Genomic DNA, 17,653 nt, shown 5'->3' with positions numbered 1-17,653 from the left:
TGTCATCCCATAATGCATCCCAGCAAAAATCTGATAATCTGATACAACTTTTCCAATAATCTGGCATCTATAAAGCAGGGCTGTGGAGTCGGAGTTGTGGAGTCGAAGCCCATTTTGGTAAAGTCGGAACATAGAAATTGAGAGGTCGGAGGTTTGGCTTACCGACTCCACAACCCTGCTATAAAGTCTCATTGGGGCTGATAAAATAATTTTACTATACTAACGTGTCAAGGAAATCTTAATAAAACCGCTCCTCAATATTCTCTGTTAAAGACAAACTCCACATTAGTAGCTACTTCTATAATTCTGGACCATCTCTTCTTGTAACGCCTCATTCAGACGTCCGCTTTTCACATGTAGGTTCTAACCCAGTTTTCCACGCATCTATTATAGAATAGACTGTGTGCACGATTATTAGGCAATTTGTGATTTTGATCATTAGTTTTATTATTGAATAACTACAGTGCTGTGGGTCAATCCAAAAAGTGAATAAACCTGAATCTTATAAGAAAGTAGAAGTGAGGTTTTGTCTTTCATTGGAGAATATATGCACAGAAGTATTATGCAACTACGTGAAAAACGTAAATTTTCCAATCTCAATTGTTTATTTTCATCTGTTTAAGTGAGAGTAATAACCAAACAACTCAATGTACAAAAATACATTCTGACATTTCAAAAATATGTCAGCAAGTGTCGTAGAGAAAAATTGTAAAATCCATAAAGACATCTTCGGAGAGGTGACATATCACCCTCACATTGAACTTATGGGATTAATTATAACTTGGGAAGTAAGAAAGAGCTGACACTTCAACCTCCATTGAAGTAGGACTTCCTGCCATGAACAGGTAATTACAGCAGAGCGCTGCTGAGAACCAGCCAACAAGTCTAGGATTTGTATATTCAGAGGCTGAAAAGTGGGTCTTAGTCTGTTCTAAGAAATCTCAGACTCTCTGGATCCAGTGATGAATACTGAGTTTACAATATTGAAGGGAGATATATTTTCGGTGTCGTAGCAAATGGACAAACATAACATATTCACAACTCACATCACCGTAAGGCTGGCCAAACACCTCCAATCGATGAATGATGCTATCCATGCCATGTTTCGTCTCTATAGAAAGCTAAAATCGTGATAGGAAACATGACAACAATATTTCCCGCCTGGGACCTTCAGGGGCGAAGATATCCTGAAAGTTGGGGGATCTCATAAACTTCTAAAAGACCTAGCACATCCCAAGACAAGCTCCCCATAGGGAGGTATGTGGGCGCAACCTTGATCTAATAAAAAGCAGAGTTAGGATTTTCGTCAGTCCTAGAAGTTAGTTTGTTGTGATACTTTTCGTTTTCCTAAAAGTGCATTCCTCTGCTAAGCTCTGAGCCATTTCTGTGCCACATGTTTAGTTCTTTTTCTTTTGTTATCCACTTTATTTTATATCATTGTATATACCATGTTGTTTTGTTCCCATTTTGTAACATCTTTGGATATCTTTTATAAACACTGCCTAACTTTCCGGTTAAATATATAACTTTTAATAGCCTTCCATCCATGAAGTCTGTCAGTTTCTTAATCTTAATCAACTTTTTGAGCAGCACCAAACAACCTCAAAGACACTGTTTAGAGAGGTGGACTGGTTTCCTTCACCGTAAATCTCCCGTTTAAGAAGGACCCACAAGCTCTCAATAGGGTTTAGATCAGGTGAGAAAGGTGCCGGGTCATTATTCTTTTATCTTTAAGGCCTTTACTGGCAGCCAAGCAGTGGACACTTCAATCCTGCAATAGAGAATTGTCCTCCATAAAAATCATGGTTTTCTTGACAGTTGCAGACTTTTCCTGCACCACTACTTGAATAAAGTGTCTTCTTAAAACCGGCTGTAAGTTTGGGAGTTTATTTTGAGTCCATCTTAAATCCCAAAAGGTCTAACTCATTTTTATTAATACCAGCCCATAGCAGTGCCCACCTCCATGGATGTGGAGTCGGTAAGACAAACCTCCGACTCCAACTCCTCAATTTCCATGACACCGAGTCTGACTCTACCAAAATGGGCTCTGAGGCTGCTTTCACACTAGCGTCGGCACGGGGCCGTCGCTATGCGTCGGCCCGACGTGCGTTGTGAAAGAAATGCCCGACGTGGGCAGCGGAAGCAGTCTTACGATGCTTCTGCTGCCCCATTGTAAGGTCTGGGGAGGAGGGGGCGAAGTTTCGGCCGCGCATGCGCAGTCGAAAATGGCGGACAAGACGCACAAAAAAAGTTACATGGAATGTTTTTTTGTGCCGATGGTCCACCAAAACACGACGCAACCGTCGCACGACGGTTGAGACGTGTGGCCATACGTCGCAAGGCGTCGCTAATGTTAGTCTATGGGGAAAAAACGCATCCTGAACACAACTTTGCAGGATGCGTTTTTTCTCCTAAACGACGCATTGCGACATACAGCCAACAACGCTAGTGTGAAAGTAGCCTTACTCCCATTCTACGCCTCCAACTCCACAGCCCAGCCCACCTTCATCTCGCTGATGTCTCAGTTGAAGTGGAGGATCGTGTCCGTTACTGATCCAGTCATGGACCCATCAATCTGGTCCATCAAGACTCACTCTCATCTCATCAGTCCATTAAAACCTTTAAAAAAAAAAATCTGTCTTAGTCCAATGTTGACGTTTCCTCTTCTGTGTCTTGCTCAGTGGTGGTCGTGTTTCCTTGGCCATGTCTCTGAGCACTTTGTACTTCTGGCCACGTCACGGAGGTTGCAGTTCTGCAATATGACAGCACTGAAGAATAATGGCTTCCTGGTCGCTTCATCATTTCATGTTCGATTCTTCTCATAACTTTTGCAGTTAATAAGCGTCTCTTTTTCTCAACATGTTTTTTGAGACCCCGTTCACAATTTAGATCAAAACTTTTGATGGTTCTGTCATCACCCCAATATCTTAGCAATTTCCAGAGTGCGGCATCCATCTTAAGACTTGCAATGATTTTTCAGAATCAGTATAATCTCTTTTTGACCCATTTTGAGTGAGGAAAACAAGCTTCCTAATAATTCTGCATATACCACTAATGAAGCCCTTAATTTGTAAATGTGTGCTCTTATGACATATTCTATTCAGGGGGTTGAGTAATTAGGAAACTGCAGCAGTCATTAAATAGAAAAGTGACGTTTTCTGTAGAATGTGATGAAACCACTTGTTATATTATTTGTGTTGAGCTATTTACATTTTCCTTGTTTGATTTTTTTGCAGAAAGAATATACATTTTGCTAAGGAACCTACTTTGTAGTGGTAGTTGAATAATTTTGATTGCAACTGTGTGTACCTTTTTGTTTTGCTAACCACCATCAACGATGCAAGGTTACCTTAGATTCTTAAAGGGAATCTGTCAGCAGGTATGTGCTATGTAATCTGACAGTAACATGATGTAGGGACAGCGACCCTGATTCCACTGATGTATCACTTGGTTTTCTGGGTGCAGCAGTTATGATACATACACAGTTTTGTGTGCTGATATAACAGAGCTCAGTTATGCTGTGTAGAACCTGCCCACACCACAGCTTTCTTTGTACATTGTATATAGACAGAGAGCTGCTAATCAGTGCTAGGGGCGGGATTGGACTAGCAAGCACGAGGCAGCTAGTCAAATAGTGATAACCTCCTGCTGATAAAACACTGATTGTATTGAAACAGAAAAACACAGCCCAGTACGTGACACATCGCTGGTTTCAGGGTCTCTTCTCCTACTTATGGTCCTCTCAGACTACATAGCAAAAAACTGGTGTATGTTTTTTTTTTACTAGGTTCTTTTATATTGTTGTGAGGGGGACGGGATACTCTCTGAAATGTTTCTCAGTAATGATGTGCACAATTTAAAGGGAACCAGTGCCCCCAGAACCACCAGCAATTGTGTTACACATAAACAGATCTTTAGAAACAGTATTTCTAAAGTCCATGTATGGTATGTCAATAAAGGCTTTGACTAGTCGATGGGGAGTTAGTGTCCCCAGACTAGTCGGTCCATGTTATTACGCCCCTGTGAGCGAGATAACATGACTTAGCTGACATCATCACCATACAAACCTCACGCATGCGCGCAGCTTCTTTCTCTCACTACATTGAGCCACTGAAGCCGGGTGACTTCAGGGAGGTGAACTGGGCATTATTGTAGTTTTTCGGCATTTCCATTCATGCGCAGTACGCCTCTCTGAAGCTGGGACGTGTACATCCGGCATCAGAGGCTCAATGTAGGAACCTGTCAGGGCCCGCAGCGTCGCCCCACCCATGCCACCGTCGGCCTACTGTTACCCTGCTCCACCGTTGCCACCTCCCAAGTAAGCTAGTGTTAGAACAGACTATAAGACGCACCACCGTTTTATTTAAAAAAAATTTCCTACTTTGCAACCCAAAATTTGGGATTCTTTTTATGCTTGAATGCTGTCAATGAGAAATACTCATTCCACAAAAAAGCAACCCTCAAATGGTTACATGGAAGAAAAAATAAAAAGCTGTGATTCTTGCAATGCAACCATGAAAAAGGCAACCAAAACACATATAGACGCACAGTCTTATAGTCTGCAAAATGCGGTATATATAATTTTTTCTTCCATTTAGCCATTTGAGGGTTGCTTTTTTGTGCAATGAGTCATATTTGTCAGAGACAGCATTTTGGGCTGCATGCAACTTAATAACTTTTGTTAGCTATTTAAAGTAAGGAATAAAAGATGAAAGGCAGCAATTCTGGCATTGTTGTTGCATATGTTAACTTTTACTCACTAGAATGCACAAATAAAATGTTAACTTTATTCTGTGGTCCAATGGAATTATAGCGATACCAAATTTACAGTTTTAAGTATTCTTTTGCCCAAAAAAGTTTTCTTTTTTTGTGACACCATATTCTGAGAGCCAAGAGTTGTAGATTTTACTGTAAAGGAACTGTGTGAGGGCTTATTTTATGCTGACAAGCTGTAGTTTTCTTTGGCATCAATATGAGATACACAAGACTTGTTTTTTTCTTTATACACCTTTAAGGAAGTGGAATGAACAAAAACGGCAATTCTGGATTATATATACACATATGTTTTTTGAACATCGGTTGCTATTTGGAATAATTGACATGAATGTTCCATTTATTCTGCAGGTTAAAACAATTACGGACAAAATGTTTTTTTGGGACATTTCTTATTTATGTTTTTAAAGCACCTAATCTAAATTCCCTGCTCTTACTCTCATACTCATCAGCCGGCATTTTCATCTGTTATCAGCACCGCTCCCGTCGGTCTTCATCAGGTTGTGATCTGCCGGATCGCTCCAGTGTTTGCTTGAGTGCGCCAGAGGTCACTTTTCAATGAAAGTCTATGAGACAATACTCTTGGCCTCATAGACTTACATTGAGAGCTGGTGACCGTTACCTCTGACTTCTTGTCAGTCAGAAGTTGGGGGTCACAAGATGGCACCACGGGACTGGAGCGGCACCAAGAGAAGGTGAAAACAGCAGTGGGCGAGTATAAAACTAAGTATAGGTTCCTTAGATTAGAAGCACCACCTCCAGCGCTGAAAACACTTGAACATGTAAATATGTATGTATAGGGGTTAATGCACATGCAGATGGGTTATGGACATCACTCTAATAAACCTGGGTGCTGCACTAATATAGCAACTTCTATATTCACAAGAGTAGCATTAATGAAATCAGCGCAGCTTTCATTAATGTTATCATAACGTCACACACATAGGGGTTAATGCGCCATCTATCAAACAGGGTACTGCACATACGGCCAAGATCTAAGAGGCGAAAAAGACATAAAATCAATCCAAGTTGACGTGTCTCACCAACGTTCCTCCCTTGCCTCTCTTGATCTGGCCCGGCTGTACTATGGTGAGGTCCTCTTTGCGGCTTGGTTGGACGGGGGGTTCGATGTGTCCGATTTCTGTAATGTTTCCTGCGTTCCACATCTCTTGTACCTGATGAGTCAGTTTAGCCTGGGGAGAACATCATAATTAAGTAAAGCATCTATATTAAAAGCACCAGTTCATCAAGCAGTTTTTGAGAGTTTTCTGGTGTAAAATTGTTTGAAATGTCACTTTCTTGGGCAACTCGTAATTGTGAAAAAGTCAGCGACATTTGGTTATTTTACACCAGTCCTGATCAGGCTGGACAACAATTTCTAAAGTGCGTGGAGCTCCACCCAGAGGGAGCATGGCCGGCAAATTCATCATGGTGTAAATTGGAATAGGTTTGTTGTAACGGCACACGGCAGCTGAATCATGCGGTAAATTCATTAGCATGCGCATGCCTCTTAATGAACTTGGCGCACCTTAGTGCAATGCACTTTCCATCAAGACTATCGTAGAAAGTGCCAGTCTTAATGAATTGGGGAAACAGCTGAGAAAACAAACAAAAAAAGGAAGAGTAACAATAATCTCATTCTGCGATTAGAGCATGTCCGCCCCTTCACCTTCTCTTCTGGATCTGGAGTGCAGAGGATTTTGCTGGCCCAATAAGTCAAGGAACATTCATCACTGGCTTTCACTTGTTTGATCTCAGATGCTCCAACGTTCCCTACGAGACATAATTCTTGTATGTTCAGACTAAGAATCCGTGTATTCCTGTGTATCAGAGAGTCTGAAGAGAGAAGTCAACCAAATCGTTTAGCTGACAGCTATCCAATGGTTATGAGGGGCTTAAAGGGAATCTGGCGCCAGGTTCCTGCCATCTCATCTGAGATCAGCAAAATGTGGGAAAAAAGCCCAATTCCAGCGATGTGTCACTTAGATTACTGGGTGCAGTCGTTGTGACACAATCAGTTTTTAGATGCAGCAGAGCCGTGAAAGCTAACACTGCCCACATCACAGCTTTCTATGTACACCGTCTGATAAGCAGCTCACTGTCTAATAGAGGGGGTGTCGCCAGACCAGGGCTCACAAGAGCATCAGTCCAGGCAGCGATTATCGTATAATTTTGATTATCAGATGCACTTTTTCCTCCCAAATGTGTGAGGAAAATGGGGGTGTGTCTTATAATCCGAAGGCAGCTTAGCGGGGGGGGGGGAAGGGATGGCTGCAGTGGAGCATGGTCACAGACAGGAGGCAGGGTTGCTGCTTCAGGAGGAAAGGGGAGTTCACCAGCGCATACATCTTATGAGACCCCATAGCCTTGCACCGCCTGGACGCCCCCTCCTCCCAGCCAGCGGCCCGCAACATCGCCCCACTTCTACCGCTGGCCTCCTGAAGCAGCAACGCTGCCTTTTGTAAACCCGCTCCACCACTGCCGCCTGCCAACCCAAACCCCCCCCCCCCCCGGTAAGCTACAGTTAAAACGGACTATAAGACTCACCACCATTTTATTTAAAACATTTTTTTCCTATTTTCCAATCCAAAATATAGTATCTTCCAGAGATAAAAACTTCATTGTATCTAAACGACAGCACACAGCCCAATCAGTGACACATCCCTGAAATCAGTGTCTCAGGTCCTACCTCATGCTGTCCTCAGATGACATATCAAAATCCTACTGACAGATTTCCTTTGAAGGGCATTCATATTAATAAAAGTTTGCAATGTGATGTCAGGAAACCCACATCTTGTACGTAGCCAAGCCCAGATCTGCTGTGCTCCGGTATCTGGGGGAGAGGACTGATGCTGACAGATCCATAGATAAGACATCAGAGGTCTTACCTGGCTGCTCACAAGGAGTTTTCTTCCAAGGGGTTAGCGACAGTGCATTCTGAGTCTGGACATAAACTTTCCCTTCACAAACCTTCACTTCATATACTTGGTTCTGGAAACACAAATTAGTCAAATTAAAAATCAGGGTAGCCCAATGACTACCCTCGCCTGGAAAAGTTTAACGGGTTATTTCCTGGAAACAAAAACAGCACCTACCCACCAAGCAATGCAATGAGGGTCCTACTCCCCTGTTTCTCCCACTGCTGGTGAGATTTTATAGAACAGTGTTTATGCAGAGCTCCTCTCTGGGGTCCGAGAGGTGGGGTCTTCAGTGATCAGACACATATCACCTATTTTGTAGGCATTTCATATAAACATCAGTTGTGGGCAAACTACTTGGTGACTCACGGTGTACATGTACAGCAGAAAAGCACCATCACTCAGGACCTAAGCCCACCCTATACCGAGTGTGTGCAGGCTGTGTTATACAGCTGACACCTAAGGGCTCATGCAGACAAGCAGATTTTCGGTCCAATTGCAATCCAACAAGACCTTGTATCACACTCGGACCAATGTTATTCTATGGGACCGTGCACATGTCAGATTTTTTTTTCTTCAAACCAAGTCTATCAGGGTAAAAAAAAAAAAAATTGCAGCATGGACGAGTTGCATCTGTAAATCAGATTGCACTTGGCCATGCAAGTCAATGGGTCCAGGGAAAAAAATCGGACTGCACTTGGATGAAATCCAAGTGCGGTCTGATTTTCATGGACTGACAGAATTAAGAATATGGAGACATTATTTATTTTACATTTTCTCCACACCTGAGAAATTTGGATCACACTCTCACCACACACACACACTCTCACCACATACACGCTCTCTCCACACACACACACTCTCTCCACACACACACACACACACACTCTCTCCACACACGCACACTCTCTCCACACACGCACACTCTCTCCACACACGCACACTCTCTCCACACACGCACACTCTCTCCACACACGCACACTCTCTCCACACACGCACACTCTCTCCTCACACACACACTCTCTCCACACACTCTCTCCACACACTCTCTCCACACATTCTCTCCACACACACACACTCTCTCCACACACACACACTCTCTCCTCACACACACACTCTCTCCACACACACACACACTCTCCACACACACACGCTCTCTCCACACACGCTCTCTCCACACACACACTCTCTCCACACACACTCTCTCCACACACACTCTCTCCACACACACACACTCTCCACACACACACGCTCTCTCCACACACACACGCTCTCTCCACACACGCTCTCTCCACACACACGCTCTCTCCACACACACACTCTCTCCACACACACACGCTCTCTCCACACACGCTCTCTCCACACACACACTCTCTCCACACACACACTCTCTCCACACACACACTCTCTCCACACACACTCTCTCCACACACACACGCTCTCTCCACACACACACGCTCTCTCCACACACACACGCTCTCTCCACACACACGCTCTCTCCACACACACACGCTCTCTCCACACACACACGCTCTCTCCACACACACACGCTCTCTCCACACACACACGCTCTCTCCACACACACACGCTCTCTCCACACACACACGCTCTCTCCACACACACGCTCTCTCCACACACACGCTCTCTCCACACACGCTCTCTCCACACACACACTCTCTCCACACACACGCTCTCTCCACACACACGCTCTCTCCACACACACGCTCTCTCCACACACACGCTCTCTCCACACACACGCTCTCTCCACACACACGCTCTCTCATTTTTCTGCACATTAATTGGTTGAATGAATGAAGTCAATCAAAACTACAAATAGTCCTACAAAAAAAAAAAAAAACCCTCATAAAGGTATGATGGAAAGAAAAAAAAAAAGTTATTGTTCTTGGGAAAACATAAATGGCCATGCTTCCAAGGAGTTAAGGCCTCATATGGCAAAGTTGCCAGCAACATGCACATGTGTCATAGGCAGATTTTGCTGCACATTTCACCCTTATACACTGAAGGGATGAAATCCCGTATCATCATCACACCAACGCCATGATTGGATATTTGCACCATATCGGTGTGGAAGGTTATGTCATTTGCTGCCAACATGTGGTCCAGATTGTGCTCCGCAGATTCGCCATATTTGCATTCGAATGTGGCCATGTTCAGTGACGTCCATATTCTACCACTATTTAACTGATATAAAAACCTCCAGTGTCAAAGGGTTATTTCATTTTCAGCCAATAAATCATCAGAAGTCATACAATCTTCTGTCTTTTCACCAGTGTCAAGTTGACAGCGCTGCAGCCAATCAGTGAGCTCAGCGGCTCTGTCGAAATTGACAGAAGAAAGTGCTCAGCAAAGTTGAGCTCACCGATTGGCTGTCGACATGATGCCATAGCTGCAGGCAATAACAGACACTGGGAACGGCAGCAAAGACAGACAGAAGATACATGGTGCCCCAACCATAGGCAGCATGAATCATCATTGTAGCCAGGTAGGTTTTATTCTGAAGCACAGCGGTGTTTTAGAAAAAACAAGACTATGGGATGACTAAAGGTACCTTCACACTAAACGATATCGCTAGCGATCCGTGACGTTGCAGCGTCCTGGATAGCGATATCGTTTAGTTTGACAGGCAGCAGCGATCAGGATCCTGCTGTGATATCGCTGGTTGTTGAACAAAGTTCAGAACTTTATTTGGTCGTCAGACCGGCGTGTATCGTCGTGTTTGACACCAAAAGCAACGATACCAGCGATGTTTTACACTGGTAACCAGGGTAAACATCGGGTTACTAAGCGCAGGGCCACGCTTAGTAACCCGATGTTTACCCTGGTTACCAGTGTAAAATGTAAAAAAAAAAAAAACTACATACTCACCTTCGCGTCCCCCGGCGTCCGCTTCCCACACTGACTGAGCGCCGTAAAGTGAAAGTGAAAGCACAGCACAGCGGTGACGTCACCGCTCTGCTGTTAGGGCCGGCGCTCAGTCAGTGCAGGAAGCGGACGCCGGGGGACGCGAATGTAAGTATGTACTGTTTGTTTTTTTTACACTTTATGCTGGTAACCAGGGTAAACATCGGGTTACTAAGCGCGGCCCTGCGCTTAGTAGCCCGATGTTTACCCTGGTTACCTGGGGACCTCGGCATCGTTGGTCGCTGGAGAGCGGTCTGTGTGACAGCTCTCCAGCGATCAAACAGCGATGCTGCAGCGATCGGCATCGTTGTCGCTATCGCTGCAGCGTCGCTAAATGTGAAGGTACCTTAATCCAAAAGGCAGGCTTCTTGCAGCTTCTCCAAGGTGGACAGATCTCTCCTTATGTGTGTACATAGCCTGTTGACCTTGTCTGTCTACAGGAGTGCGGTGGGAAGAACCCACCAGAGACCGGCCTCATGGACTAGTCATAAGAAACCCACAGCCTCCGGTTGACTCTTCAAGGCAGGTTTACTTTTAGGCCGGGTGCCCACGATCCAGAACTAGCAGCGCTATGGAGGCAGCGTATATTCACTGCATCTAAAGCGCGGCCTTCTATGGAATGCAGGGGAATCCGTATGTGATCACTGAACCGTGCGGAATCACCGCGTCCAATACATTTTATGGGTGAGATTTCTCTTGTGGAGACTCGTGTCCCCGCAAGAGAAATAGACATGCTGCAGTCTGGAAAAACGCACCACATGTCAGTGTCCGCGGGTGATCTGCGGGAGTCTGTGGACACATAGTGGGCATGGGATTTCACTATGCTGTAACATCTGGCCGCTGCGGGTTTGACATTGCACAAGTACGCAGCATCCAACCCACAGCAACTCCAGATCGTGGGCACATACCCTTAAACACTGGAATAATTCAGCCAGCGTCTGATCCATTCCGTCTGTGGATCAGGCAGCATCAATCTCCCGTCAGGTTACCATTACATTTAGGTTTTTCATTGTGACAGAATGTAATTTTTGTTACATTTGTTATCGTCATGTACAGACAATGGCAAGATTAGAGGTTTTATTACTTTCAATAGTATATTAGTGGTTATTCAACCTGTAAACCTGTGGAAGAAGATCCATCCTCCAAGCAGAAGTCAAAGTAATGCCAGGGGCACGTTAATGCCAGTCGGCCATCACACAGCTCCTCGATGTCTCCTTGCTCTAACGGCCCACCTGATGGATAAGAACAAACAGCACGTTATATCAGCCGCTGTCACCGTACAACCAGGTGCCGATATAGAGCCGGGTAATACACGGACAATTACAGCAGCTGTACTGAAGATAACATTTTACAAAATCACATGCAGCTGCGGCACCGAACAGCTGATTATCGGGAGCGCTCCAGGTATCCGGGTTCCCGATGCAGTTATTTGGGAAGCGCTATAGCTATTCGGATGAGGAGTTATGGAGTTAGAAGCTTTTTGTTCATCCCTATTTGCGAGATGTTCTTTTTTTGAAATTCTGTGCCCTTTATTCTCCACACATACGTTTGATCATTGTGGCCAAAGAGTTCTAATTTAGACTCATCGGTCCACAAGACTTGTTGCCAAAATACATCAGGCTTGTTTAGATGTTCTTTTACATACTTCTGACGCTGAATTTTATGGTGAGGACACAGGAGAGTTTTTCATTCAATGACTCTTCCATGAAGGCAAAATTTGTGCAGGTGTCTCTGAACAGTAAGACAATGTACCACAACTCCAGAGTCTGATAAATCAATCTTTCTGAAGGTCTTTTACAGTCAAGTGGGGGTTGGGATTTGCCTCTCTAGCAATTCTACTAGCAGCTTTCACAGAAATCTTCCAGACCGTATCTTGACCTCCATTGTTCCTGTTAACTGCCATTTCTTAATTACATTTCAAACTGAGGAAAAAACAACTTGAAAACGCTTTGCTATCTTTTTATCACCTTCTCTCGATTTGTGGCCTCCACCATTTTCATTTTCAGAGTGCTAGGCAGCTGCTGTTTTTTACCACAAGGTTAGAGGGGGCTGGATTTTTATAAAGGTGGGAAATTTGCATCACCTGGTCTTTCCTAATGATTTTCGAGAACAAGCCATATCCCCAACAGGCCAGTTAAGGTCTGAAACCTTGGTCAAAGTTATCTGAGCACACGAATATCCAAGGGTGCCCAAACTTTTACATCTGCCCATTTTCCATTTTGACAAAGAAGGAAGGAGAAGACCGGGTTTCTCAATGTATCCGCGCTGACCACACACGAAGGAAGTGTTCTTGAAAGCTTTATTGTGCCGACGCGTTTTGTGGCAATCTGCCACTCCATCAGGGCCAATCTTTTTTGCAAGGGGTTGTGACTTTTCACAACCTCTAAAGGTGAGTGCACCTACAGTGTATTGTCATCCAAAAGTATCACTTTTATCGCCCTATGTGCGCTCTCTCTCCTTAATTTTAATTTCATTTTCCATTTTGTAATTTTTTAAATGTAAAAAATGACTATATGTATTTTTGTGCCAAAAAAACAAAGGAAATGTGTAATCTTTAACTTTAGGCCATTTAGAGATAATTTCATCTTTAATTTCCTTAACGGTATAAATATATACACGCACACACACTCGTACTCATAGGTTACCTTCATGGGGACATGCCGAATCCATGGCATAAAATTTACCATTGGTGTGAATTAAGACCAAATGTTCTCCATCTTCTGAATATAATCTTGAAAAGAAAAAAAGACAGGAAAGCAAATATTGAAGCATACATCTACAAGTAATGATGCAGAGAGCACTCACACTGATCTAATAACCGTAGGCATATATTACAGGATGTCATAGTTAATAAAGTGGATAAGCACAGCTTTCTTTTCACACAAATCTGTGAAAAAAGGGACCCAGTTTTCAGTTTCGGCAGAGACTTTCTTTTCCTTGCCTCTTATCAATATACAAACCCTGGCAAAAATTATGGAATCACAGGCCTTGGAGGATGTTCATTCAGTTGTTTAATTTTGTAGAAAAAAAGCAGATCACAGACATGGCACAAAACTAAAGTCATTTCAAATGGCAACTTTCTGGCTTTAAGAAACACCAAAAGAGATCGAGAACAAAAAATGTGGTACTCAGTAATGGTTACTTTTTTAGCACAAGCAGGGGGGGGGGGAATTATGGAATCACTCAAATCTGAGGAAAAAATTATGGAATCATGAAAAACAAACAAAAAACACTCCAAAACATCACTAGTAGTTTGTTGCACCACCTCTGGCTTTTATAACAGCTTGCAGTCTCTGAGGCATGGACTTAATGAGTGTCAAACAGTTGCCAGATCAGCTTTGCAGGTTGGAGCCTTGTCATGAACCATTTTCTTCAACTTCCACCAAAGATTTTCAATTGGATTGAGATCCGGACTGTTTGCAGGCCATGACATTGACCTTATGTGTCTTTTTTCAAGGAATATTTTCACAATTTTTGCTCTATGGCAGGATGCATTATCATCTTGAAAAATGATTTCATCATCCCCAAACATCCTTTCAATTGATGGGATAAGAAAAGTGTCCAAAATATCAACATAAACTTGCGCATTTATTGAAGATGTAATGACAGCCATCTCCCCAGTGCCTTTACCTGACATACAGTCCCATATCATCAATGACTGGAAATTTGCATGTTCTCTTCAGGCAGTCATCTTTATAAATCTCATTGGAATGGGACCAAGCAAAAGTTCCAGCATCATCACCTTGCCCAATGCAGATTCGCAATTCATCACTGAATATGACTTTCATCCAGTCATCCACAGTCCACGATTGCTTTTCCTTAGCCCATTGTAACCTTGTTTTTTTCTGTTTAGGTGTTAATGATGGCTTTCGTTTAGCTTTTCTGTATGTAAATTGTTGTGAATTCCGTTCTCGGGCTCCCTCCTGTGGTTATGAGTGGTACTGTCTGAATTTCTTCTTGGGCTCCTTCTGGTGGCCTTTAGCGATATGGCTGGTCTTGGCTGGGCTCAGCTGTTTCATCTCCTGCTAGGCTGGGCCTATTTAACTCACCTGGACCTTTACTTGTCGCCTGCTGTCGGTGTGTTCAGTCCTGATCCTGTGCTCTCCTGAATATTCCTTGTGACCAGTCTCCTGCTATGAGAAGCTAAGTTTGCTTGTTCAGTTTCTCATTATTTCCTTGAAAACGTTTCTCATTATATTATGAGTTCAGCCCAGCTTGCTTTTATGTGATTTTTTGCTTGCTGGTTAGTTCTGGGGTGCAGAGTGCGCCCCCACATCGTGAGTCGGTGTGAGGGTTCTTGTATTCTCTGCGTGGTTTACTTTTGATAGTTTTTGTACTGACCGCACAGACACCTATCTATTTTCTGCCTATCTAGTATTAGCGGGCCTCATTTGCTAAACCTGTTTCATCTCTACGTTTGTGTTTTCCCCTTAACTCACCGTTATTATTTGTGGGGGGCTATCTAAAACTTTGGGGATATTTCTCTGAGGCATGCGAGGTCTTTGCTTTCTCTCTAGGGGTAGTCAGTTTCTCAGGCTGTGACGAGGCGTCTAGGTTTTCAGGTAACGTTCCACAGCTGCCTTTAGTGTGTTTGGATAGGATCAGGATTGCGGTCAGTATAGCTTCCACATCCCCAGAACTAGTCCTATATATTCAGGGTATATGTGTCTGGTCAGTTTGAGATCCTACCACCAGGATCATAACAGTAAATCCCTTTTCCTTTAGGCGGTTTCTTACAGTTCGGTCACAGAGGTTGACTCCAGTTTCCACCCATTCGTTCCTCATTTGTTTTGTTGTGCATTTCCTGTTTTGGAGACATATTGCTTTAAGTTTCCGGTCTTGACGCTTTGGTATCTTCCTTGGTCTACCAGTATGTTTGCCTTTAACAACCTTCCCATGTTGTTTGTATTTGGTCCAGATATTAGACACAGCTGACTGTGAACAACCAACATCTTTTGCTACATTGCTTGATGATTTACCCTCTCCTTTGTTTCAATTGACATCTCTCGTGTTGGAGCCATGATTCATGTCAGTCCACTTGGTGCAACAGCTCTCCAAGGTGTGATCACTCCTTTTTAGATGCAGAATAACGAACGTATCTAATTTGATGCAGGTGTTAGTTTTGGGGATGAAAATTTAGATGGCGATTCCATAATTTTTTTCCCACATTATTGAGTGAGTCCATAATTTTTTCCCTATGCTTGTTGTAAAAAAGTAAACATTACTGACTACAACATTTTTTTATTTTAATTTATTTTAGGGTATGTGCACACATTGCGGATTTTGCTGCGGATCCGCAGCGGTTTTGATGTTTTCCCTGAGTTTACAGTACCATGTAAACCTATGGAAAACAAAATCATCAGTGCACATGCTGCGGAAAAAAACTAGTGGAAACGTTGCGTTGTTTATTCTGCAGCATGTCAATTCTTTGTGCGGAATCCGCAGCGGTTTACACCTGCTCCATAATAGGAATCTGCAGGTGTAAAACCGCAGGTGGAATCCGCACATAAAACGCATAAAATCCGCAGTAAATCCGCAGATAAAGCGCAGTGCTTTTTACCTGCAGATTTCTCAAGATAGGTGTGGAAAAATCCTCAGAGCTTTCATCTACGTGTGCACATACCCTTAGTGTTTATTAAAGCCAGAAAGTTGCCATTTGAAATGATTTTAGTTTTGTGCCATGTCTGTGATCTGCTTTTTTTCTACAAAATTAAACAACTGAATGAAAATCCTCCAAGGCCGGTGATTCCATAATTTTTGCCAGGGGTTGTATTATCACGTCACAGATATATTACATGTATTTTTTCTAGTAGAAACAACTATGGAGGATATCCATTATTAAAACATAACCTTTAATAACATGAGATTAAAATATTTCAGACACCCAACAAAAGACACAAACAAAAACAAAGTGCTCAAGTGAACCAGTGCTCAAGAATAAAAATTGGATTGGTCTCACCAATGAGGACGGACATGTAGTAGTATACTTCCCAGTCTCTCCAACTGAAAAAACATGGTCCCGGGCTGTAGGAAAGGGGTAGTGTTCAATAGTGCTGTCTACCCTGTATACCCCTCTGTAACTCCTGTCCTTACAAGGACAGGCCCCAAGTGGACCCTACTGTGGACAACCACCAAAACTGGAGTGTAGATGAAACAAAGTTCCTATATCTCCCAACGCGTTTCAAGAGCTGAAATGACCGTCTGTGTCCGCAGTCTTAAGTGAATCCTTGGATTCACCCAGCCACTGCAGGACCCATGACATATACGGACTTCTGTTTGGACTATTTGTGCCTATTGGCACGTATTTCTATTTAAACTCCCCTGATGATTCTCCAGGACCGGAGTTGAAACGCTTAGGGAGAAAAAGGAACCTTGTTTCATCTACATTCCTGTTGTGGTGGTTGTCCATAGTAGGGTCCACTTGGGGCCTGTCCTTGTAACACGAAGATTCAATTCCATCAATGTGAACAGTTACTGTCACGACTCTGTTGTCAGGTATCCAGGGGCTCCTTCCCTGTCCCTAAGGCAAGGGGGTGCCCTAGCTCGCCCTGGTCCCCGGGTTACTTCTAATGGTGAAGATGCCAGGGCCACGTACCCTGCCTTAGCTCTTGAATCTACCTACAGTCTGTGCTCTTCCCCAACCCAAGGAAGAGGGGAGTAGTGGTGTACTGTAATACACTAACCAGACTAACAAGGTAATATGAACAGGGATAAAGGAAAATACCAATCATACAAATATACACACACAAATAACAGAGGAATGCACCGGGGAGAGGAGGATGGAGTAAAACCAATGTGAGAGAAGGGAATTATCACACACTCAAAACCTAGCAAACGTCACAGATAAACCCACCAAACGCCTTTCTCCAATAACCACCAGCAGCAACTTCCAGCCATGCAGCAAAGCCTAGCTCTGACAGTGAGTGCTATCTAGGGCCCAGAGTATATAGAAGATGGGAGTTTCTAACAGTGCACAGCTGAGAGCCAAAACTTTCCAGGAGCTCTCCACAGAGCAGATTAACCCCTGCACTGCCAAAAGA

At 43.6% G+C, this 17,653-nt stretch overlaps 1 protein-coding gene across 2 annotated transcripts in view; it reads right to left on the bottom strand.

Moving 5' to 3' along the window:
• The window catches only part of LOC143775323 (uncharacterized protein HI_0077-like), a 45,196-nt gene that overhangs the window by 6,923 nt on the left and 20,620 nt on the right, over nt 1-17,653 (bottom strand). For both annotated transcript variants that reach the window (XM_077263322.1, XM_077263323.1), the window contains exons 2-6: nt 13,259-13,344; nt 11,727-11,845; nt 7,662-7,764; nt 6,443-6,546; nt 5,817-5,966 (exon numbers count right to left, since the gene is read on the bottom strand). In XM_077263322.1, the coding sequence (XP_077119437.1) occupies nt 5,817-5,966; nt 6,443-6,546; nt 7,662-7,764; nt 11,727-11,845; nt 13,259-13,344 (562 nt within the window). The remainder of the gene's footprint in view (nt 1-5,816; nt 5,967-6,442; nt 6,547-7,661; nt 7,765-11,726; nt 11,846-13,258; nt 13,345-17,653) is intronic.

The sequence above is a fragment of the Ranitomeya variabilis genome, chromosome 5, assembly GCF_051348905.1.
Source record: "Ranitomeya variabilis isolate aRanVar5 chromosome 5, aRanVar5.hap1, whole genome shotgun sequence".
In the NCBI taxonomy this organism is placed as follows: domain Eukaryota; kingdom Metazoa; phylum Chordata; class Amphibia; order Anura; family Dendrobatidae; genus Ranitomeya; species Ranitomeya variabilis.
The sequence above is the reverse complement of the archived record's forward strand: the minus strand, read 5'-3'. Positions and strand labels throughout refer to the sequence as shown.